The 22346-nt window shown below is 54.6% G+C and overlaps 1 protein-coding gene across 8 annotated transcripts in view; it reads left to right on the top strand.

The window, feature by feature from the left end:
• Positions 1-21972, top strand: part of Iqsec1 (IQ motif and Sec7 domain ArfGEF 1) — a 336067-nt gene extending 314095 nt beyond the window's left edge. For 7 of the 8 annotated variants that reach the window (XM_045153616.1, XM_045153620.1, XM_045153618.1 and 4 more), the window contains 11 exons: positions 5472-5633; positions 8094-8216; positions 9228-9394; positions 10944-11083; positions 11368-11397; positions 12076-12201; positions 12633-12732; positions 14090-14251; positions 14872-15048; positions 18393-18442; positions 19485-21972. In XM_045153616.1, coding sequence (XP_045009551.1) covers positions 5472-5633; positions 8094-8216; positions 9228-9394; positions 10944-11083; positions 11368-11397; positions 12076-12201; positions 12633-12732; positions 14090-14251; positions 14872-15048; positions 18393-18442; positions 19485-19997 — 1750 coding nt within the window. In that variant the 3' untranslated portion in view covers positions 19998-21972. The remainder of the gene's footprint in view (positions 1-5471; positions 5634-8093; positions 8217-9227; positions 9395-10943; positions 11084-11367; positions 11398-12075; positions 12202-12632; positions 12733-14089; positions 14252-14871; positions 15049-18392; positions 18443-19484) is intronic. The other variant, XM_004671686.2, reaches the window with a different exon arrangement.
• The last annotated feature ends 374 nt before the right edge of the window (positions 21973-22346 follow it).

Genomic DNA, 22346 nt, shown 5'->3' with positions numbered 1-22346 from the left:
TTCGAGGATATAGTATTATTAGAGGGGGCCCTTTTTAATTACAGATGTGTTCCCTGCATGTCACTTGTCTCAAGACATAAGGCACACACCACATGAAGTATCTAATTCACTGGTGTTTTGCTACACTGTTGTCATCTGTGCTTCTGCTGTCTTATCTGATGGAAGTATTTTGTCTTTGAAATTGAATCTAGGACCTTGCAAATGATTAGTGTTCACCACAGAGCCACACCTCCCCTACCTACATTTTCTGTTTTTTTGTTTTTTTTTTACTTTTATTTATTGAGGAGGGGCAGGCACCAGGGCTGCCAGACATATGTACTAATTTGTGCATCTGGCTTTATATGGATATTTGGGAATCAAACTCAGGCAGGTAGGTTTTGTCGGTGCCTTTAACTGCTGAGCCATCTCCCCAGCCTATTAACGACTACATGTTTATATATCATTTTATTAGGACCAACTCCTTGAAATCCCCAGGTGGACACTGGAGCTACCTCCAGGTCACAGGTAGGGAAACTTGGCCCCTTTACCCTGCCAAGTATGGGACTGGAAAATTCAACCATAGAGGTGTGCATCAATTCAAACTAACAAAAGTGGATGCATCTCCCAGGGGCAACTGCAGCAGTCTGGTTCTAAGGAGCACCAGCTGTGGTCACTGGCAAGAGCTAGTGGGACTCCATGTAGACTAGATCTCCAAGGCCCTGCCAAATTCTCAGCTTCTTCTGTTTTAGTGTGAGGTCATGATTCCACTCAGGAGACAATGGGGAAGCCATGCCCCTGCAGCTGTGTCAGTTAAAGCCTGTGCCCCTTTGCTCAGGCTTGGAGCTGTCTGGTCTCCAGAGTGCTTCCACAGGTGCTACCCACAGTACAGATGACTACCTTGGGGGCACCCAGCTCCCTGCCTCTCCACTGGGTGCCAGTCTATAAACAGTCTGAAGGGCAGAGCCACCCTCTTGCAAGCAGCCCTGAAGCCTGGTAATGGACTGGTTCTAAGTAGGTACCTGGGGCAAGCACCCACAGCCCCCTGAGTATTCCACAGGAGCCTGACCCTGTCACCCCCCCTGCTCATGGAAGACACCGTGATCTGCCCTGCACTGTCTGGCCTTGTATCTCTGCCTTCCTGTCACATCTAGCTCTTGCTGTCTGGCATGGACTCAGGTAGTGGTGTCTTAATGGAAGGGTCCTCTGCCTATGTTGCTTTGTGATTGAATGGGAAGTGGAGGGAGCTTGAGGTCATAGCGTCAGCAGCCAGAGCTTGCCATAGACCTGTCATAGCTGACAGAGCCCACTGATGGCTCAGCAGAGCACTGGGTCTTGGAGGGTGAGGCCCCACCTCCCTAGACAGAGGCCACTCTGGCTTGGGACCAATGTCCCATGAGCACCCTTTGGGGAGGGGGAGGATTCCCTATTGCTGTCCTGGGCCAACAGTGGCTGTGCTCAGCTCTTCAGAGGTCTGTGGCCCGTGCCTGGAAGGGTGTTTTTCCCATCACCCTGGGATGAATAGAAGAGCACAGTAGGCTCAATGCACGTGGGACCCCACCCCCACAATCTGAAGAGAAAGGTGGAACAGGTGGTCTCAAGCTGTGCCTCTGGGAGTGTGTGAGGTCCTTTGAATACCAACCTTGGAGAGTCTCTCCTGAGCACTCTGGCCAGAGGCAGTGAGTGGTAGGTACCAGGTAAGCTTAGCCTTTTGGCTACAGAGATCCTCAGGTGGTCTGTGTGGGTCAGGGACTTGCCCATCTCCAGGCTCAGAAATCCTGTCCCCTGACTTAACTAGAGGCTTGACCACTCACAAGTCACAGCCAACCCTAGACCAGCCCCAGTAGGAAGTGTAACTCCCAAATCTTGACAGGCTCTTCCTGTCCCGTTGTCTCTCTAGGAGCCACCCTCATACTTGCTGTTACCCAGAGCCTCCCATAGCTCGTTTTCACTTGTACTTGAATGACAGGGAAGTGACCAGTATAGTCTGATCTCCTTGTCACCATCGAGTCTGAATCAGCATCACATGTCAGCTACACTCAGAGGAGCAGGAATGCTAGGCATGGAGCTGTAGGCAGGCCAACTGATGGTCGGCTGTATGTGAAGTGTTCAAGGAAAACACTGGGCCTAGAAGGCAAAAGTGTGACAGACAGCACCTTCTGATGCTACGTCCTCCCAGCATGCACTCTAGAAAAGGGAAACTAACAGATATGCTTGGACAGAGCTGAGTTTGTGGGGAGTCTTGAGGGGCAAGTAAATCCTAGTGTTTTGTCTTACTAAGGCACCCTGTAGCTAAGCGGCTTGACCTTTGTGGATTCTTTTTTTTTTTTTTTCAAAATTTTTTATTTATTTATTTATTTGAGAGTGACAGACACAGAGAGAAAGACAGATAGAGGGAGAGAGAGAGAATGGGTGCGCCAGGGCTTCCAGCCTCTGCAAACGAACTCCAGATGAGTGCGCCCCCCCTGTGCATCTGGCTAACGTGGGACCTGGGGAACCGAGCCTCGAACCGGGGTCCTTAGGCTTCATAGGTAAGCGCCTAACCGCTAAGCCATCTCTCCAGCCCAGACCTTTGTAGATTCTTGTTTGCTCTCCATGATGGGACCTGTTCCCTCCACCAGGGACCAGCCCCAGGAGACTATGTCCAGCCAGTACAGCAGAAGTCAACACATTATTTGGGTTGCTGTCGTGTCACTGGGGTTGGTTCCATCCACCCCTGGCCTACTCAGTTTCCAAGGGCTTAGGAGCATCTTACCTCCTGTCTGCCAGCTCCTTTGTTCTTCCTCTGACTAGGGAGCAGAGTTGACCTGCAAGCAGTGTCCCTGTGTCCATACCTTGCTTCCCTCCCTGCCTTACGCTCCAAAGAAAACGCATGGTTTTAAAGCATGGGAACTTAGTTGGTTCCTGGCAAGTGGCCACAGAAGACTGCTCAGCTGTCCTGGGAGTGATAGACCTCTCTGCTTGCAGTTCAGGGATCAAAGTGACACCTTGGCTCACTTCCTGGAACAGGGGGAAGGGATGTGCCCCCAGTCATGAGAAGAGGCAGGACCAGCTCATTCCAGAGCTCTGTGAAGGAGCCCTCGATGGAGAGGCCACCAGTCCACATACGGTGGGAAGAGCTTCACTTGAGGTGGGGTAGGACAGCAAGGTTGCATGGTGGCTGTCCACCTGCTTGGAGACCATGTGAGGGAGTCACTCCTCGGGGGCTGCCATCAGGCCCTGGAGTTGCTAACAACCCAGCCTGTCTCCACCCCTGAGGCTTCTTCTTTTCTGAAACATTTAGATGGGGTCAATCCCTCCCATGCTATGGGGCCCTGCATGGGTGCACACAGGGCAGCGATATCACCCTCAGACTGGGTCCTAAGCCTCCTTGCTCCTCCTTGTTCCCACTGCGTGATGGATGGATGCAGTGGCACCTTGGCCTTTGTCCCCACATAGCGGCCAAGTAAAGCTTGTAGAATACGGCACCAGCCCTTCACACCCTGCCGGAGCACTCAGGCTTCTGCTCCCACTACCCACTGCCTGCCACTGTGGGACAGCTGTGGTCCTCAGTACTGCGACACCCCTACTCCATCCTGTACCTAGAGAGCTCCTGCCAGCAGGGCCATGTTCCTGGGCCCTGTGCAAAGGCCCCTGTGATATCTATAGGACTCTCCCCACTTTAAGTCCTCCTCATGGGCCCAATGTCCACAGTAGGCTCTATTACTGATCTTGTCCCCAATGCTCTGTGTCTGACATCTTAGTTTTCAATGAGCATGTGTTGCAGTCAGGTTCACATTGCTGGCAGAAATCACCTGAGAACAGCTTGTTGCGGGGGTGGGCGGGTAGTTTGGCTTACAGACTCAAGGGGAAGCTCCATGATGGCAGGGAAAACAATGGCATGAGCAGAGGGTGGACATCACCTTCTCACCAACATCAGGTGGACAACAGGAGAATGTGCCAAACACTGCCAAGGGGAAACTGGCTGTAGTACCCATAAGCCCGCCCCCAACAATACACTGCTGCCAGGAGGCATTAATTCCTAAATCTCTATCAGCTGGGAACCTAGCATTCAGAACACATAAGTTTATGTGGGACACCTGAATCAAACTGCTGCAGCATGTGTCCCCCAAATCCCCCATTGCCTTGTACCCTGCAAGGCCTGTTCCCTGGGCATAGGAATTTGTCATAGAAGTTCTGATGTCACAGGCCTGTGTGTAACTTGGAACAGGAGGCAAAGATGTCAGTGGCCATCTCTCAAAGCAGGGACAGAGTGCCCAGGTGGGAGATGGACCTGGGCTGCTCCATTGCCAGGTGTGTGCTCATGGACACAAGGCATTGGCAAGATGCTGCTGTCATTCAGGGAATGGGCACTGGCTCTGTCCCCCACCCAGGGAACAGAACATAGACCCACTAGGGCCAAAGGACATGCCCAGGCTCCTACCTAATGGGCAGAGATGTTGGGTATGCTTGGCTCAGTGTGAAGTCACACCAGGCCCTTTACCTAACTGTTTACCAGCTCTCAGTAACTGGTGGCAGAGAGCAGGCCGCCAGTCTGACCTGGTGGTCCAGTGTGACCCGGAAGGCTCCACACAGCCCTGAGTGGTCTAGGGCAGACTTGCCAGAAGAGGAAACATGTCCTCCAAGACTTAACCATGCAGCCATTTTCACATTCATGTCATCCTTCTCTGTCACACTAGGACTTCCCTCCAAGTGATCCCAGAGTACATACCTACATAAGATAGGAAGTCAGGCTTAAGGGCAGGAAGAGCCTGCTCCCAGAGTAACCTGTTCCCCAGGGTCAGGGAGACATCTCTATAGCCCCTATGAGTCATGTGTGGCCACACAGCCAAGTGTCAAGGAGACATGGTCTGGTTTAGTCCCTGCTAGGCCTGGCTCTGCATGTGTCACAGAGCGGGCAGGACATGGTACTGTGGCCTCCTTTCTGCATCTGCAACATGGTGTGCTTGGCACATGCAGCTTCATGGTGCCAGCTGGGTGGGTTGTGTCCTTTTAGGCCCAGGATGGTCTTGGTTTGGCTATCCTTGTGCCTGGGGGCCATATGCACTGGGTTCCAGAGGGCTGAGCTTCAGGAGTGGTATCTGAAGAGGTGGGAGGGGGCACTGCCAAAGGGGCAGGGTACAGTAAGCATGTTGCTGGGTGTTAGGGAGTTCTTGGCAGCTCCTGTGCCAAGGAGGGCAGGCAGGGAATGTGGTGCTGTGGGGAAGAAGGCAGTAACAGACATTTTAGTAGGAGTCTGCAGGCATGGCAGTAAGATAGTACACAGGGCTGCCCAATCTTTGTCTGTTCTTGACTGTGTTCTGGGTGAAGGTTCTTGGCTTCAAAGCAGAAAGAATATGAATGATTTTGTCTACCCTGGACTTGGGTCTTCACTCAGGAGGAAGGATAGGCACAGGTGGCTGGCACAAGTGATCAGGACAGGATGATGTGGGCTACCTATGACAGAGGAACCCAGTCTTGGAGGGCTGAGCACACTTATTGTCTCCCCTCCCCAGGAAGCCTGAGAAGGGTGTCCAGTACCTCATTGAACGTGGCTTCGTGCCTGACACACCAGTGGGGGTGGCCCACTTCCTGCTGCAGCGCAAGGGTCTGAGCCGCCAAATGATCGGCGAGTTCCTGGGCAACCGGCAGAAGCAGTTCAACCGAGATGTGCTTGAGTAAGTCCTGCGGATCCAGTGCACAACACATTGTCCGTCACAGCGTTCCTCACGTGGTGGGTCACCTATGGCCACTCATGCACACAGTGTCAGGGCATGCCATTTCCTGAAACATACCCACTTGTCCCTTGGCATCTTAGGGATGGGTTCTAGAACCTTGTACAGATACAGAAACCCTGAGATGCTCACAACCCTTCCTAAAATGCCTAGATCATCCTATAGACTTTGTCTTCTCAGGTTACTGATCCTGATTAATAATAAGGTGTCCATGCTACAGAAAGGTGGTGGTCTATATTAGGGAACAATGAAAAACTAGTCTGTGTGTTCACTATGCACAGCTGTATTTACAACTGCTTTTCATCCACAGTTGGTTAAGTGTGATGGAGAACCCAAGTGTATGGAGGACTGTCTGTACCTAATCCCCCAGGTGTCCTCAACTCCATTTCATACATTTGCCCAGCAACACACGGGAATGTGTGCTCAGGCCTGCCGTTTCTCTCACTGACTGCACTGCTCTCCATTAATCCCCCAGTGCTTCATTCCACAACCTAAACCACCCATGTTTGTATAGCCTCATGTGGCAGCGCTGGCAGGAACCAACCGTTGGAAGCCTGGGCCCTTCCCTGGCCTTACCCACAACTCTTCCTCCCTGGCGGTGGGCAGCCTGTGCTTCCATTTCCTGGTCACACCCGACTAGCAGCCGTGCAGAGAACTGGACTCCAACCCCTTCCCACAGCACTGCTTTCTGTTTGGAGAAGTGTTGCCCAGGGTTTCCATGTGTCCGTCACCTTCTGTCTGGTCCTACTCCGTGTGCAGGAGGTGCAGGGCTGTAGGAAGTGAAGTGTGTGGCAGGGCCTTTGTCACCTCTTCCTGAGCACCTGCCTGCTGGGGTTAGGAGAATGGCCCCAGATCTTTTTTTTTTTTCTTTTTTAAAGTTTTATTTATTTGAAAAGGAGAAAGAGGCAGATAGAGAATGGACATGCCAGGGCCTCCAGACACATGTGTCTGGCTTACATGGGTACTGGGAAATTGAACCTGGTCCTTAGGCTTGGCAGGAAAGTGCCTTAACCACTAAGCCATCTGTCCAGATGTGCCCCACCCCCTCCAACTGTTTTAAAGGAGTCCCCCCCCCCCCAACAACACCGACCCTGGTAAGAAAGTGAGATGCCGAGCCCAGGCTGGAGGCTGGGGAGAAGTCAGTACCAGGGAAGGTTCACCTGGCTGCCCAGTGGCAACATTGTCCCTGCACATGCCCGGTTCTATCCTCGGCAGAGGCAAGCCCACCAGCGTGGGTTGCCTGCAGCCTGTAGTCTCACACAGCTCCGTGGGTTGTGGGCGCCTGTGCCTTGCGGGGAGGTGGCAGCCGGTGCTGCTGTGCTGTTTCACCCGGAACACGTGCGCAGGCGCGTAAACATACCCAGGCATACAGGGCGGAGGCTGGTGTGTGGCAGGTGACCTGCCTTGGCGAAGTGCCCACAGTAGGCCTCTCTCCACTTTCTCCAGCTCAGTGCCTCCTTCACTTGCAGCATAGGACCTGATGGGTGCTGGCATGGTCTCTCTGCTCCCCTCTTTAGTTGGGGTGGAGACCAAGGTGCAGGGATAGTAGATTCACTCCTGGAGCAATGGAGCCTGCCCTGTACTGCCCCACCCCCTCCCCAAGTTTCTGGTGACAGGAAATCCTGGCATTGTTCTCCTCCCATCAGAAAATAGCAGGGCCTCAGGAAGTAGGGAGGCCCCCAGCCCACCCCTGAGATCTCCTTGAGGGCAGCTGCCCAGGGACTGCCTTCCCATGCCCCTCCTGTCCCCACATGCTGCCCAGCCCTGGCTGCTATCCCAGAGGCCCTGATTCCTCAGTGTAGGTAGGAACCCTATGTCAGTGACCCCTAGACCCCCAGCCTTGGGAAAGACCATTCCCTGAAGGCCTCTGCAACCCATTGAGGCAGTTGTGGCTTTCCCTTCAGATTTAGTGTGCACCAGGCTTTCCTGGGAAATCCCTCCCAGACTCAGCAATCACCAATGAGGGACTAGAAGGCATACCTGCCTCCCCTCATGCCCTATCTGCATAGGCTCAAGAGGCTTAGCCCCAAGATGCCCCTTGAGAGGTATCTTCCAAGCCCCACCACGATTCCTCCCTTTCCCGGCCATATCCTACCAGACACCCTCACCTTCTCCACTCTGCAGAACACAGAGGACCCTGGCTATCGCCCTGTGCTGGTGTAATTTGCAAGCCTTCAGTGCCCATCTCTGTGGGAAGGGGCCTGTTGGAGAACAGCCATATGCTCAGCCCATCCATAGGGAACTGCACATACACCCGGAACCACACATCTTGTACAGTTTCCAATCCCTAAATGCCCCAGCACTCCAGGTATCTTGCAGCCTGCTTTGTGGCAACCTATCCCCTTAGGCTGTGTGTACGATCCCCAAATGTCCAGCCACTCCCACAGGGTGTCTGTGTTCCAGCTGTGTGGTGGACGAGATGGATTTCTCTGCCATGGAGCTGGATGAGGCCCTCCGCAAGTTCCAGGCGCACATCCGAGTCCAAGGGGAGGCTCAGAAGGTGGAGCGGCTCATCGAGGCATTCAGGTCAGGCCCTCTACAGAGCGGGTGGGTATGCCCCACCTAGAACGTTGCAGGGATCCGGGGCTGTGGCCCTTTCATCTCTTTTACTGCAGCAGGGCAGGTCTCTATACTGCACACCCATAGGGCTGACCCTGGAGGCCGCTTGTGGCACTGGCTGGGTCCCTTGCTCCTTACAGTCAGGCTTTGGTGAGGACAGTGCTTGTTATTCTGATTTCTCAGATGAGCAAGCTGGAAGAGGTTAAGGTCCCATACTGGGCCTCTGACCACTATCTCCAAGATCTCATTTGCTGTCCATTCCAGCCAGCCATCTAGGTATTCCCAGGGTGCAAAGGGTCCCATCATACCAGCCATAGACCACATGGGTTGGGTTACTTACTGAATTCCCCATGACTCACCCATGTGACCTTACCCAGGTTACGCAGGTGACTTGACTGCTCTGCACCTCACTTCCCACCTGTGTGGTGAGGGTGGCAGTAGCACATACCCAGACGAGGAGAATGGACGAACCGATTTAGGGCTCAGGGACCCACTTGGCCTTACACCTGGCACAATAGTTGACTGCAGTCAACAGCCCTTCTGGGACTGTACAGCTCTGCTGCATGCAGGCGTCAGCCACCTGCAGTCCGTGCTTGTTGGAGATGTCATAGTGAGGGGCACGGGATGGATGGCTGTGGGTGTGGTGGGGCAAGTGAGGAGGCATTTGGTCGCTGCTGCATTGGAGGTCTGAGGTGAGTGCCAAGGCCAGAGGGAAGCACAGCCCCTCCTTCCCAGAATGCAGTCACACACCTACTATGAGGTCCTCACTGCAGGCACAGGGATGAGGAGTACAACCCTTTAGGTGTCCCTCTTGAGTACCTTATTGTCCCATGTTAAACTCCATGCTGAAGCAGTGTCTTGTCTAGTCTGGATGGAGGGTGGGAAGGGGTCACAGCAGGGCTGCAGGAGGCCAGAGATCAGGGCCAGGCTGGGGCAGTTGTACCTTCCGTAGCCCTGACCTGTTCCCTGTCCTCCCAGCCAGCGGTATTGTGTCTGCAACCCTGGGGTGGTGCGGCAGTTCCGGAACCCAGACACCATCTTCATCCTGGCCTTTGCTATCATCCTGCTCAACACAGACATGTACAGCCCCAATGTCAAGCCTGAGCGCAAGATGAAGCTGGAGGACTTCGTCAAGAACCTCCGAGGTAAGCTGACCCTGGCTCCTGTGCTCTGAGGACTGAGAGATGCTGAGAGGAGATAGGTATATACCCACGAACTGGGCTCCAGCTAGACCTGGTGCAGAGAGACCTTCGTAGGGTGCCACCTGGGCCCCACGTGCTCTGACTCCCAGAGTGCTGGGAAATCTCACTGCCAGGGAGGCAGTTTGCTGTCAGAGAGTGAAGGAGACCTGCCTTTGGGCTGCAGCATTTTGCCTATGGGTGCAGTTTGAAAGGGAGCCCAATGCCATCACCGTCACCTGGCATTTGTTCAGTTAGCGGTAGGAAACACTTCTCTCAGTTCTGAGGAAACAGGGCTGTTGAGCTATGGCTGGCTGGACACTGCCTCAGGCATGGTGTCCCTGGGGAAACCGTACCAGGTAGTATATAAAGGAAGCCGAGCTGGTCTGTGCCAAGCCCACTGGGACAGCCACTGACCGGCTTAGCTGCCCACTGTCTCCTTCACCTGTCCCCTGGGCAGTATACTCCTGTTCCTGCTGAGCTTTTAAGGTGTCCTTGTTCACCCCCTGCTGGTGGGGCCAGTGTAACAGGATGGTTCAGTGTACCCCACATTTCCTGGAGAGCCGACTCTGGGACTTGACCTAGGAAATCTCACCACCAGGAAGGAGACCCTCTGGTAGTGCAAGGGATGCCTTCCAGGAGCCAGGCCTTTCCCCAGACCTGAACCTGATTCTGATGGTTAGCCCTCCGCGAGGATGCACACCTGTTGTCTTCATGGCAGTGGCTTTAGAGTGTGTCCGCCTCACACACCTATGACAGTGCCACTGTCACCATCACTTCACAGGGCAGGGCTGAGCATCTTTCCTGTGTGCTGAGTCCGCCACCATGACTGACAGCTCCATGGCGGCAGCGCTTTGTGGAAAGGAATGATGACCAGGAGGAATACTAGGACCATCAGGGCAGTGACACTGTCTTTGTCAGACTAACAGTATCTGTGTTTGTTCAAATTGATGTGATGCCCAGTGCGAGCCATTGCAGGATGGAGGAGCTTGGGCGCCTGCTTCCTGCTACATTTCCCGGAGCTTAAAACTGCTCTAAACCTCAAGTCTGTTTTTGTTCTTTTGAAGCAGGTCTCACTTTACCCTTGGCTGGCCTTGAGCTCATGGTGATCCTCCTACCTTAGCCTTCCAAGGGTGGGGCCTTGTTTCTAGGTCTGTCAGAGCCTGACCTTAGCCCCCACATGCAAAGTTGGGACCATTGTGGCTGTGCTCCATGTGTGAGGTGATGTTTACAAAGTCCTCTGAACATGGCTTAGAAGACTACATAGTTCCTATTCTGCCACCTGCCAGCCCTGCTGGGATGTGGGGATCTTGTTCAGGAAAGGAGGGGGGCCACTTGACATCTATAGGCGGGCACCTGAAACATCTGTGACTTCTTTAGCTGAGGAAAAAGCTTCTCTCTGCTGTTTTGTGTTAGAAACTGGCAGACCCAGCGTGGACCTGGGGCCAGAGGCTGAATGGAGCCCCTGTTGCCCAAGTCCCAGCTGCACTCATGTCTGGACATTGTCCCCACCCAGGTGTGGACGATGGCGAGGACATTCCCCGGGAGATGCTAACTGGCATCTACGAGCGGATCCGCAAGCGGGAGCTGAAGACCAATGAGGACCACGTGTCCCAGGTGCAGAAGGTGGAGCAACTCATCGTGGGCAAGAAGCCGGTAGGTGGCCGGCCTGGCTCCCCTCATCGCCCTGCAGCAGCCCTGTTAAGGGTCCCTGGGCTGGAGTTTTCTATATGACTCCTGTGTTGTTTGGGAGCGGCAGTCATCTGTCTGGGTTGTCTGTGGGAGCCCTTAGTGAGAGACAGGCCCTGGTGGCATGTGGTCCAGCACTGATGTCCAAGAGCCTACTGAGAACCAGGGCTACCCTTCAAGGTAGGCAGTAGGCTCCCTTGGCCAGGGATATGTGGGAATGCTAACTTCCTGTGTTGGCTGTTTCCCCATAGATCGGATCCCTGCACCATGGGCTTGGCTGTGTAAGTATTCTTCTGCTTTTCCATTCCCGTTGGGGTCCACACTCCTGGGCTCCTAGAGCCAGCATTCTGGGAGCTCAAGTTCACTTCCGGAGGGAGTCAAGCCCTAGTTTGTTACCTGGCCTCAGTCACATGGGGAGGGCTGTGCTATGAAGCCCACATACGCTTCTGACCCAAGACCCAGAAATTGTACACTGAGATGACCTTCATGTGACCACTGAAGGCCTTCCCTGACTCCCCACTCCTGCCCTTGACCTTCTAGCTGCCTGTCCCCATCCTTCACACCCCCACTTTCCCAGCACTGTGTGTGCATGCACACAGCCCCTTCCCCTGGGGAAGACTCCAATATCTACTCTCCTGCACCTCCCTCCTGTAGCTTCAAATCTGATTGCTCTGTCCTAGTGTAAGGACCAAGGATTAATTACTCAACCGCTGCACACCTCAGTGTCCTCATGCAGAGAGGACTCTAGATGGCCGATGTGTGACAGTCGTTATGTGGAGGCCGAGCCCATGGCTTCCTCTATGGCAAGGAGCCCCATAGTCCTGCCGAGTCCGGAACTTCAGAGTAGCCCTGGGGACAGAGGGGGAAAACTGCTGCCAGCCAAGACCCTTCTGCCCTTCACAGTCTGTGCACCAGGTCCAGGCAGGCACGTGACCATGCCAGGCCATCTCTCCCCACAGGTGCTGTCCCTGCCTCACCGGCGGCTGGTCTGCTACTGCCGGCTCTTTGAGGTTCCAGATCCCAGTAAGCCCCAGAAACTGGGACTGCACCAGCGAGAGATCTTCCTGTTCAATGACCTCCTGGTGGTACGTGGCACTCACCGTGGTGTGGCTGAAAGCTTCCGTGTTAAGGGCCAGGGCCTCCCTTGTGGCTATGCCTGGACTAGGACAGGGTCTGGCCCAGAATCCTTCAGTTAGAAGGAAAGACTACAACACGTGATACCCATGAAGAGGGTACTTCTTTGGCCTGGGTGGACATCAAGAGGGGACTTTTCTCAGCCATAGAAGATTCCAGAACAACCCCCAATGTCACGGGACTCTACTCTGAGCTTCCCACTCGACAGGTTCTGATTTGGAAGGGAAGGGAAGGGCAGTCAGCCAGGTCGCAGAACGCTTAAGAGTTTCGTTTAAGGTTCAGTCATTCCCCAGCTGGGATGACATCAGAACTCAAAGGGACAGGAACCAGTGCCCCTGTACTGCTGTGAAGGGTCATGGCCCATCTGTCCCCACTGCCCCAGGTCACCAAGATCTTCCAGAAGAAGAAGAACTCAGTGACGTACAGCTTCCGGCAGTCCTTCTCCCTGTGCGGCATGCAGGTCTTGCTCTTCGAGAACCAACGTGAGTCCCTATCACTTCCACCTGAGACCCAAGCCTCTTGGGTACAGAATTCTTCCTCTCATGCCAAGAGCAGACGTCAGGCAGGGAAGAGTCTAGAAGTGCATGGCAGAAATGGGTATGTTTGTATGATGTATGCCAGGGGAAAGCCATCTTAAATGGCTGCAGAAGCTAAGAGCTGCGCCTAGCAGCCTGGTGCCTTGGCCTTGGGCTCTAAAGTGTGGTGACAGCATAGGCCGAGCCCAGACTGGTTCCCCATACTGCATAGTGTGTGTGTTGTTGGGGTGAGGAGGAGGGTTGCTTGTAGCTGTGGACTCCCCTACTCCACTGGGCTGGCCCCTCTCCCCAGCTTTTTTGTTTTCTCCTTCATCCCTTCTGGCAGAGGTCCCAGAGCTGGGAGTCAGACATGGGGTGAGAATGAGGCAGTCTGCCCAGGGTAGGGTAAGGAGTTGACCCAAGGGAAAGAGCTCTCTAACATTGGAGTCCCTCTCGGCTCAAAAATGCCACCATCTTCCAGTCATCATTCTGGAAAGATGCTGACCCCTGTCAGAGAACATAGCTAGCTGTACCCTTCCTGTGTCCTCAATGGGACTGAGGGCAGCCATGCCTCCCCATGCCAACATACCTTCCTGTGACCATCTCCCAACCAGAAACGGTGTCTTGTCTTGGTGTCACCCCGGTCTCTGAATTGGTTGAGGGGTCTTGGCATCCTGGGGCCAGGGACCTACTGTGGTGCAGAGGCGAAACCAGGCTGTGAGCACCAAGGGATTGGTCATGCTCACACGCCCTCAATCCCAGATACAAGGCACAATGCCTACAGGCATAGCCTTCACCCAGGCACATTTAATACAGTTTGAATGACTTTTTGAAAATCTTGGGCTTTGGTGTGTTGTCATTTGGCATGTATTCCTCCATCCTGTATGATGGGCTGCACACCCTCCTTGTTGAGCAGGTGTGAGGTTAGGGTTTGGTTCACAAACCAGAAACATACAGGAGGTTACTCTCAGGAGGCCTATGTCCCAGAGAGACCACAAGAGCCTTGAAGTCTGGGCAGTGTTGGGTGTCCCCAGTGCCATGGATGGAGGGAATAGTTATGTTGCCCAGAATTCCCTGGGGGTGCAGATTAAGGTATTCCATCCAGTGCCATCTCCATGACCTTTAGGCTGGGCAAGTGTGAGGGCCGCAGCTGCCTCTGACACCATGTGGAGGAAACAGCCCAGGTTGTGAGGAGACTAAATCCTGCTTGCAGTCCTGACTGTACCAAGACAGTCCTGTGCCCATCCAGGTGTCCCCAGTCCTTGGCCAGCAAAAACCCTCACAGAGATACTGACCACAAAGCCCTCTCTCTCCTCTCCTGCAGACTACCCCAATGGCATCCGGCTGACGTCTGCTGTCCCTGGAGCAGACATCAAGGTGCTAATAAACTTCAACGCTCCCAACCCTCAGGACCGGAAGAAGTTCACTGATGACCTGAGGGAGTCTGTTGCTGAGGTGCAGGAAATGGAGAAGCACCGGATAGAGTGTAAGGCCCAGAGCCAGGGGTGATGGGGTGCGGGGAGGGGTCTCCCAGGACTCACTGGGCATAGCATCTGGCTCCCTGTCTTGTGGTGATGTCAAGGCTTCCTGAAGCCAAGAGAAGAGACACCTGCCATGTGTCAGGCCAGCCAATAGCCTGGCCAGAATAGGAAAGAAGCATTCAGGGAAAGGGGTTTCTTTGGCCCTGGGGCTAGGCTCCACCCTTCCTAGAAGCACACTGCTTGCCTTGGCCAATCACCTGTGCAAATGAATTCACAGCACACAGTCCTTGTCCTTATTCGGGCCCAGTCGCAGTGGTCACAGTCAAGACCACCCCTGGCTCCAGATTTTACTCTACTCTGTAGATACATGGTGTCCTCTCCTCTGCCTCCCTCTGTGGAAGGGCCAGACCGGCTCCCTCAGACTCAGGCCAGCCTTGGTCTCGCTGGCAAGTGTGAATCTGCTGATCACAGACAGCCTGTTCTCCAACCACTGGGAGCTCCTTTCTTTTTGTCCAGGGCAACATCATGCCCTTCCTTTCCCAGAAGCTACCTTTCCCCTTTTCTGGGAGCTGTGAGCCCAGGGCAATAACCACCGCCCCTCATTGGCCTTCCTGCTCTGTTCCAGCGGAATTGGAGAAGCAAAAGGGTGTTGTCCGGCCCAGCATGTCACAGTGCTCCAGCCTTAAAAAGGAGTCAGGCAACGGGACACTGAGCCGGGCCTGCCTGGATGACAGCTATGCCAGTGGTGAGGGCCTTAAGCGCAGCGCCCTCAGCAGCTCTCTCCGTGACCTCTCAGAAGCGGGTAAGAACCGGGCTGAGAAGCACCTTCCCAGTCGCTGCATGCAGGACTGAGGCCGGTGCCTGCGGATAGTCGGGCACACACGGCACTGGAAAGGGCTGCTTCGGGTGTGGACACAGTGCCCTGTGGTTCTGTGAGGAACGCAGGAGTGCCTGTCTCAAAGGGGAAGGATGGCACCCAGCTTCCCTTTCTTCTCCCAGGGTTTCTCTAGTGCTTTCTTTACTTTGTGACAATTGCTCTAAGGCCAGTGCGGCCCTTGTGCTCTGTGCTGCCACGTCCCCATGCTTTCTGCTGATGAATGAAATTGAGCGAAGCCCTCTGAGCTGTCTGGGGAGCCCCCCCCCCCCCGCCTTTTGCTGCTTTCATGGTCTTGCTTCCCTGTAGGGATCCTTTCCCAAAAACCCTAGGCCTTCGTCAAGCCCAAAGGCCATTGCCACACGCGTGTGGCTGGCTCCAGGGTGTTGTCATTGGTGTTTCTGTGTGTGAATTTGCTGCCAGCCTTTAGCCCCAGTAAGCAGCCCTGCTCAGGTTTCCTGGAAGAGGGGTGCCCTGAGCCTCAGGGGCCTCTCTGAGCAGCCCCTTAGCCAGTCAGCTTCCCGTGGAGCAGTGGTGGAAGGGCACAGGCTCTTGGAGCCTGCCTGCTATAGCCCTTGCTTGGGGTGGGGCCCCTCAATGCCTGCGTCATGCCGCTTACTCATTTCTTAGAAATTGTTATTTTTTTCCTTTTTGTTTTTGAGTTGTTGGTTGTTTTTTTTTTCTTTGCTTTTGTCATTTTTTTCTCCATAGTAAAAATCTGAAGTTCGCCGCCAGCATGAGGGTTTAAGCCAGGGCTTCTCAACCTGGGCATAACACTGGAGGTCAAATAACTGCCATGTGGGCTGTACCCAAGCTCTGCTACTAGAGACTAGAAACATCTTCCCAGTTGTGAAAGCCACATCTCCAGAAATGCCAGGTCCCCCCCCCCCCCGAGAACAAAGTTAGCACGGGTTGAGAACCACTGGCTTCCCGGCGGCCTTGTTCACCCAGCCCATGTCACTGGACTGTTTGGGCCTCTGCCAGCTATGGGTCCTGGGCTGATTTGAGTCTGTGCAGTGGCCTTGCTGTGGTAGGGAGCCTGGGTCACAGGCTTAGGGATCAGGTGGAGCTGCTGGTATGGCCATGTCTGTGGGAAGGTGGCTCAGGGAGCTCCCTGAGCAATTGCTGAATTGTAGTCATCCTCTCTGGGCCCCAGATCTTGGCATACAGGGGTAGAGTCCTCATGTCCTCAGTGAGAAACAACCCAGCCAGAACCCTAGGCATCTTGCAATGTGGGCATCCAAATCTAGAGCAGAGCCAGTGGCCCTCTAGAGGGTGGCCAACAAAGGTGGCAGCCACTTTACAAGGTCACTCCTGAACCCAGCCTGATATAGTGATGGCAGGTTGAGGTGTCATGAAGAGACAAGCCTTTGGGGAAGCCCATGCCAATTAGCCTGTCACTTACTTCCAGTGGTGCCTGTGAGCAGCATAGGTTAGAGTCGGGCCTAGCCTCGCTTTCCCCAGCAGCACTGGTGAACCAGTGCCCACTGCACTCAGGACTGTTATCGTCCTTGTTCATGAGGTCACGGGCCTAACAGGGTCTGAGGAGTCAATCCGGCTTTTGAGCTTCAGCTAAAGTTGAGGAAACCACAAGAGACCAGGGGATAGGTCTCTTTTCCAGCATGCTGCTCGTCAGCCCACCTCCTAGGCCAAGCTGAGGAAAAACTTCACTCTGAGACAGCCACGTCACCCTCAGCCTGCACTGGGCAAGAGTACAGCCACATTCAAGTTCCTGTTCGGGTTTCAGGACACAGGCCAACTGGTCTTTTCCAGGGAGCTCCAGGCCTCTGAAAGGCCTGAAAAGTGGTTTGAAAATGACAGCAAAGATGGGACTCTCAGCATGTCCTTGTGGTACCACAGTGTCCTGCTCTTGCCTCACCCAGGGCCTACCTCTGCATGTCCCTGGACACCATGGTGCAGCCCTTCTCTCTGTGCAGATAGGGAGGCAATATGAGCCTTTGCCCGACTCCCCAGGCAGGTCTTCACCAGCTTCGTAGAAGCACTCTTGCTTCTAATCGGTGGTATGGCCTTCTGTCCATCCAGTCTCCCCTGGAGGCTCTGAGGCTTGAGACAACAGCAGAGTGAAGGGGCTGGATTTCCTCCCAGTCCACTCAGTGGACACAGTGAGGCTAAAGGACCCAGTCACCATCTCCACCAGACACTTCTGGGCAGCTGGGTCTGCAAGGCATAGTGTTGATCACCTCTGGCACTAGGCCTTGTGGACACCTGGGAGGCACAACATGGCCTCGACATACAGCCTCAGAGATGGACATGCTGTCTGAGCTTCAGCCAGGCTCCTTCGCAGCCTCACTGCTTCCTTGCACGTGGACAGCCGAAGCCCGTGAGTCACATGTAGTGTGGTGTTCCCCGCCTGCTAGTGCTGCCGTTGTGGAAGCTTACGGGAAGCCCAGAGAGGTGGGCTAACCCTCTGGACCCTCACGCCATTTTCACTCCATGAGCGCTGGCCCAGAATCCAGCCCGTTGTGGCTAGGCATCCTACAGAAAGCCAAGGAGATGCCATCCGAAGAACTATGGAAGCCCAGGTGGACTCAGGCACCAGAACCAAGAAGACACAGCCTTCCTTTGAGATGCCAGCACACATCCTGGCACAGACATCTTCAGGCTTAGAATGTATTGCAGCTTCTGGGTTGGGGTGGGGAACTAGACTCAAGAGCCAGGGCACTGCACAAACCAAACATCAGCCAGAGGACAAGGGGCCCGCAAGGCTGTTTCCTCCTGACCACATGCGCTGCCTCAGAAAGCAAGAGGGAATATATATATGTGTGTGTGTGTTTATTTGTGTGTATGCGCGTGCGCGCGTGCATGTTTGTGGGTACGAGCATGTATATGGATATGCACATATATATATATGTGAAATCCACCAGGGAGCAGGGGTGCTATGCCATTGCAGAAGCTGTAATCCCACCGCCAACAGCTGAGGCTGGCTGAACCAAGTCATGTGAGCAAGTAGGAGTTTGGGCTGGTGGTGCACACACCTCCATTCCAAAGTCCTCCCCAAAGACCACAGTCTAGGATCAGCACTATAAAGGTGGAACTGGTTTTAAAAACGTTTTTCCCTCCATTGAGCGTTGACTCCATTGTTTTTAAAACTCCTTCTGCACTCTGCTGCCAGCCTCCCCACCACGCCCCTCCTCCGCCCCATCCTGGCGCAGGCAGCAAGTGGGCTAGCCTCTGCTCCGGGGGTGGCAGGCAGGCAGCGCCGCCGGGCCTGGTGTGCGTGTCTAACCTCTGGTATTGCATGTTCTGGGCAGGGAAGCGAGGGCGTCGCAGCAGTGCGGGATCGCTAGAGAGCAATGTGGAAGTAAGTAGGAAGCATCTCCGTCCAGCTGGCTGTCCTGTGTCACCCCATCCTTGGTTTATATCTGTCGTCTTTTTTTGCTCTTCCTTCCCCCTCCTGCAGATGCAGACTCAGCCCTCCTGCCCCTGCCTGCCTCGCCCTGCATGCAGCTTCTCCACCTAGAAGCATCCATGCCATTCACGCTTGTTCCGATCCAACGGTGGGAGGGTGTCTGGGTCTGGATTTTGTGTCTCCATTTCTACTTAACCCCTGTTCCCTGTGGTGCCCTGAGCATGGTTAATGTCCTGGCTTTCGGGTCCCGCCCCGGGCGCCAGCGCCACCCGCTCCCCCACTCACTCACCTTCAGCTCTTGCTGTTGGATGTGTTGGCCCCACGCACTGCCACCCATCCATTGCTTCCTTCCTGGGGTTTCACTGCCTGTGTGTCTGCAGTCAGGACACCATGGAATTGCTTAGCTAGCTTGCGGGAGGAGGAGCGTCTGAGAGAAAGAAAAAGTCAGTGTGGATTTCATGAGATTTCATTCATCCTCCACATCTCTCCCTACCGCCCACATCTTAACCTCGGCTGGCAGACCTTTTTCTCCTTCTTCCCTTTCCTCTTTGGTTTGCAGTAGCATAGGCAGCCTGTCCCCCCACCCAAGGACAAGGTCACAGGTCCCCACTGCCTATCACTGCTTTCCCATACACTTCTGGACCCCATGGGCAGAAGTCCCAGGAGAGTTCAGGTCACAGCGTTACAGGAATGATTCCTTTCCCACACTCATCACCCTTTGGCCCAACTGCTCATGAGACCTCACCCAGTCACTGTGGCCCGAGACCTCCACCCGGTGAGGGCGGCTGCTGTGATGCTGCACAGAAAAGAGACCCTTCCCCGTCACTGCCCTGCTCAGTGGAGGCGAGCCGAGCCCGCATCCCTCCTGCCTTCTGGCCAGCACAGGGAGCTGAGGGCCCAGCAGTCAGTGGGTGACTTTTTACAGTGAAAAGATTGGTCTGACCTGCATGCTTCAAGATCTTTTAATTTTGGTTTCTATGAATTTCCTTTTTAGGGATCCATCATTAGCAGTCCTCACATGCGCCGGAGAGCAACATCAACACGAGAGTGTCCATCTCGCCCCCCTCAGCCCATGCCAAACTCTTCCTCCCTCCTGGGCTCCTTGTTTGGGAGCAGGAGAGGGAAGCCCCCTCCCCAGACCCATCCACCTTCGGCCCCTCCCCCGCTGCCCCCCCATGCCCACCACCCGGGGCCCTCGGAGGGCCCACAGGTGCATGGGCACCACGCGCAGTACTGCCACGTGCAGCAGAACCCACCCCCCTACCACCACCACCACCACTACCACCCGCCCCCTCACCTGCAGCACACTCACCAGTACCACCACGGCCCCCACGGCGGGCATTCCCCATACGGTGCCCACACGCACAGCCACCCACCGCTGCCCACAGCTCACGCTGGCCATGTGGGGCATGCAGGGCATTCAGCGCACCACCACGGGCAGCCCCCTGCTCCACCACCCTCCACCAGCAGCAAGGCAAAACCCAGCGGCATCAGCACAGTGGTGTAAACAGCCTAGGTGGCCGCCTCCCAGACATTGGGCGCCCAGGCCTTCCAGGCCGCCAGCCTCAGACCAGCCCAGGGCACTGCTGTTTCCATCCCCCTGCCCCCACAGGCTCACCTTCCATGGAGCAGGGCTCTAGATCTGATAGCCCTGGCACCTGGTCCTCCCTCAGCCTTGACACTGCACTGGCCAAGGAGACGTGGAACTGCCTTCCCTCCCAAGCCCCTCACTTTACATGCATCTGAGAACCTAACCTAGAAAAAGAAGAAATGATAAATCAGACAGAACAGAACCAACCCCAAACTTGCTGCACTGTTGCTCTGTTATTGTCAAGGGGCAAAAAAATTAAGTAGACCTGATATGGTTGATGAAAATACGTAAGTAAACTTTATATAATATAAATATATAAATATATAAATATATATATATACATACTGTATAGGTAGTGTTTGTGTGTGAAGGACAAGCATTTCATCCACAAAGTTAGCAATAGGGACCTCCGAGGGCTCCACTTTCATGATAGGAAGTCAGTCTAGATGAGTGTGTGAGAAAGAAAGTAGACCAAAAACTTCCTTGCTAGAACAAATTCAGATCCTTCCATATTTTCCTATGATGAAGAAAATCCCTCTAGGCCTGGCTGAAACCTTGCACAATCATTACTAACTGTGCCAAGTAACATAGCACCCGACCATCTGAAAGCTCCCATACTGCTTTGGATAGCTCCCTGTTCCCCTAAGAACACTATGCTCAGTGACCAGTATTATAACTGCTGTGACTTCAGGTAAGCAACTAGGTAAAAAACGCAGTCCCCTCTACCGTAGCAACTTGGGGCAACTAGTCAAGAGCTGGCTGTCTCAGGACATTGGTCCCACCGATCCTTAGACACTTTATACTGGCTGCCATAACTGTGAACTCCCATGCTCCACATTCCCTCCTTCTGCACACGGTGACACGTTCACTCCGAGGGCCCACGTGGCAGAGGGACACAGCCCTACACAACAATGACCGCTCTCATCCTCGTCCCCCCGTGCCATCCTAACTCCCTCATCTGGTCCCCATCCCCAGCAGGCAGGTGGCGTGAGCGCTGAGCAGCCCAGGGCGGTGTGTGTGTCCCATGTTGTGTTCTGAGTGGCGGCAGTGACCACTGTAATTCCATGCAGCCATGTGCTCGTGACCCCGTGTCATCATCCAAGGCTGGCCAGTGAGTACCTGGCCTTGGCCAGGCGAAGCCCCCACTGCCTCTCATGATCCAGTGAGCTGCCAGGCCTCACATGACCCAGCTGTGTTCTTGTTGCTTCTGTGTGTGACACCATGCACTCCCCTGGGGCCGCACGCTGCCCACGTGCTGTGTGCCTGAGTCACCCATGGGCTATACTTTGCAGTTTCAGCCCTTCGAGCCACTACAGCCTCCAGTCCTGTGCTCCTAAGCCTGGGACCCGAGGACTGCCCAGGGCCCTGCCCGGGTGGAGGCCCTGCGAGAAAGGGCGAAGCTGCTGCCGGACTGCGGCTGCGTCTGGGAACCGTGTGAGCAAGCAGGGCTGTCCAGCAGTGAGAGGCAGGGAGCTCGCTCTGGCCGCGTCGTCATCCTGCTGGGGCCTCCCCTTTCCCTCCTCATTCCCCTGCACATCGTCAAGGTCACGTACCAGCAGATCTGCAAACTGAGCACTTTGTATCTGCAGAGAGCAAGTCCCGGTGTGGAGGTCAGCCTCTGTCACGGCCTCCTTCGGCGCAGCACTTCTCACTGAAAGACAAACGACAGGCAGGCGGGCTGGTGAGGGGCACCAGCTGCACTGTGCCCGAGTCCCCTGCTTCCCTCACCAGGCGGGCTCCCATGCCCCGTCTGTCCTCGGTACCGGAGGAAGCGTGAACTGTTCTGCACGTCACCGGAACCAGTGGTGTGAGGCTGTGCTCTCTGTGTCGTACATTTGCATACGCCAGCGTTACTGTTGCAATAACTGAAGTAAAGTGTTAACACAGTGAACCTGTCCGCTCTTCTTCACCCCCTCTGTCGCAGGCCAAGTCTAACAGGACTTGAGCTTGTTCCAGAAAAGACGAGGGTGATACCAAACTACTCACTGACAAACCCAAAGGAACCACTGGTCTAGCCAGCCGGGATCTGGGTCTCCAATACTGGGGACACTGAGGGGGAGGGGCTCAGTTCCTCTAGGTTTCTGACCTCTGGGGTATTGGTCAAGGTCAAGGTTTCTTTACAGACCTAGCAGTGTCTTCAGGAAGAATGTTGCTGGGCTTGGGAATCCCACTGCCCAGGGCTTCAACAGCATGAGCTACAAATACACTGATGTCCGCACCTGCCTCACAGCCAGTGTCCTATCCTCAGGGAGGGAAGGAGAGGAA

Source organism: Jaculus jaculus, chromosome 6 (genome assembly GCF_020740685.1).
Source record: "Jaculus jaculus isolate mJacJac1 chromosome 6, mJacJac1.mat.Y.cur, whole genome shotgun sequence".
Taxonomy (NCBI): domain Eukaryota; kingdom Metazoa; phylum Chordata; class Mammalia; order Rodentia; family Dipodidae; genus Jaculus; species Jaculus jaculus.
The sequence above is the reverse complement of the archived record's forward strand: the minus strand, read 5'-3'. Positions and strand labels throughout refer to the sequence as shown.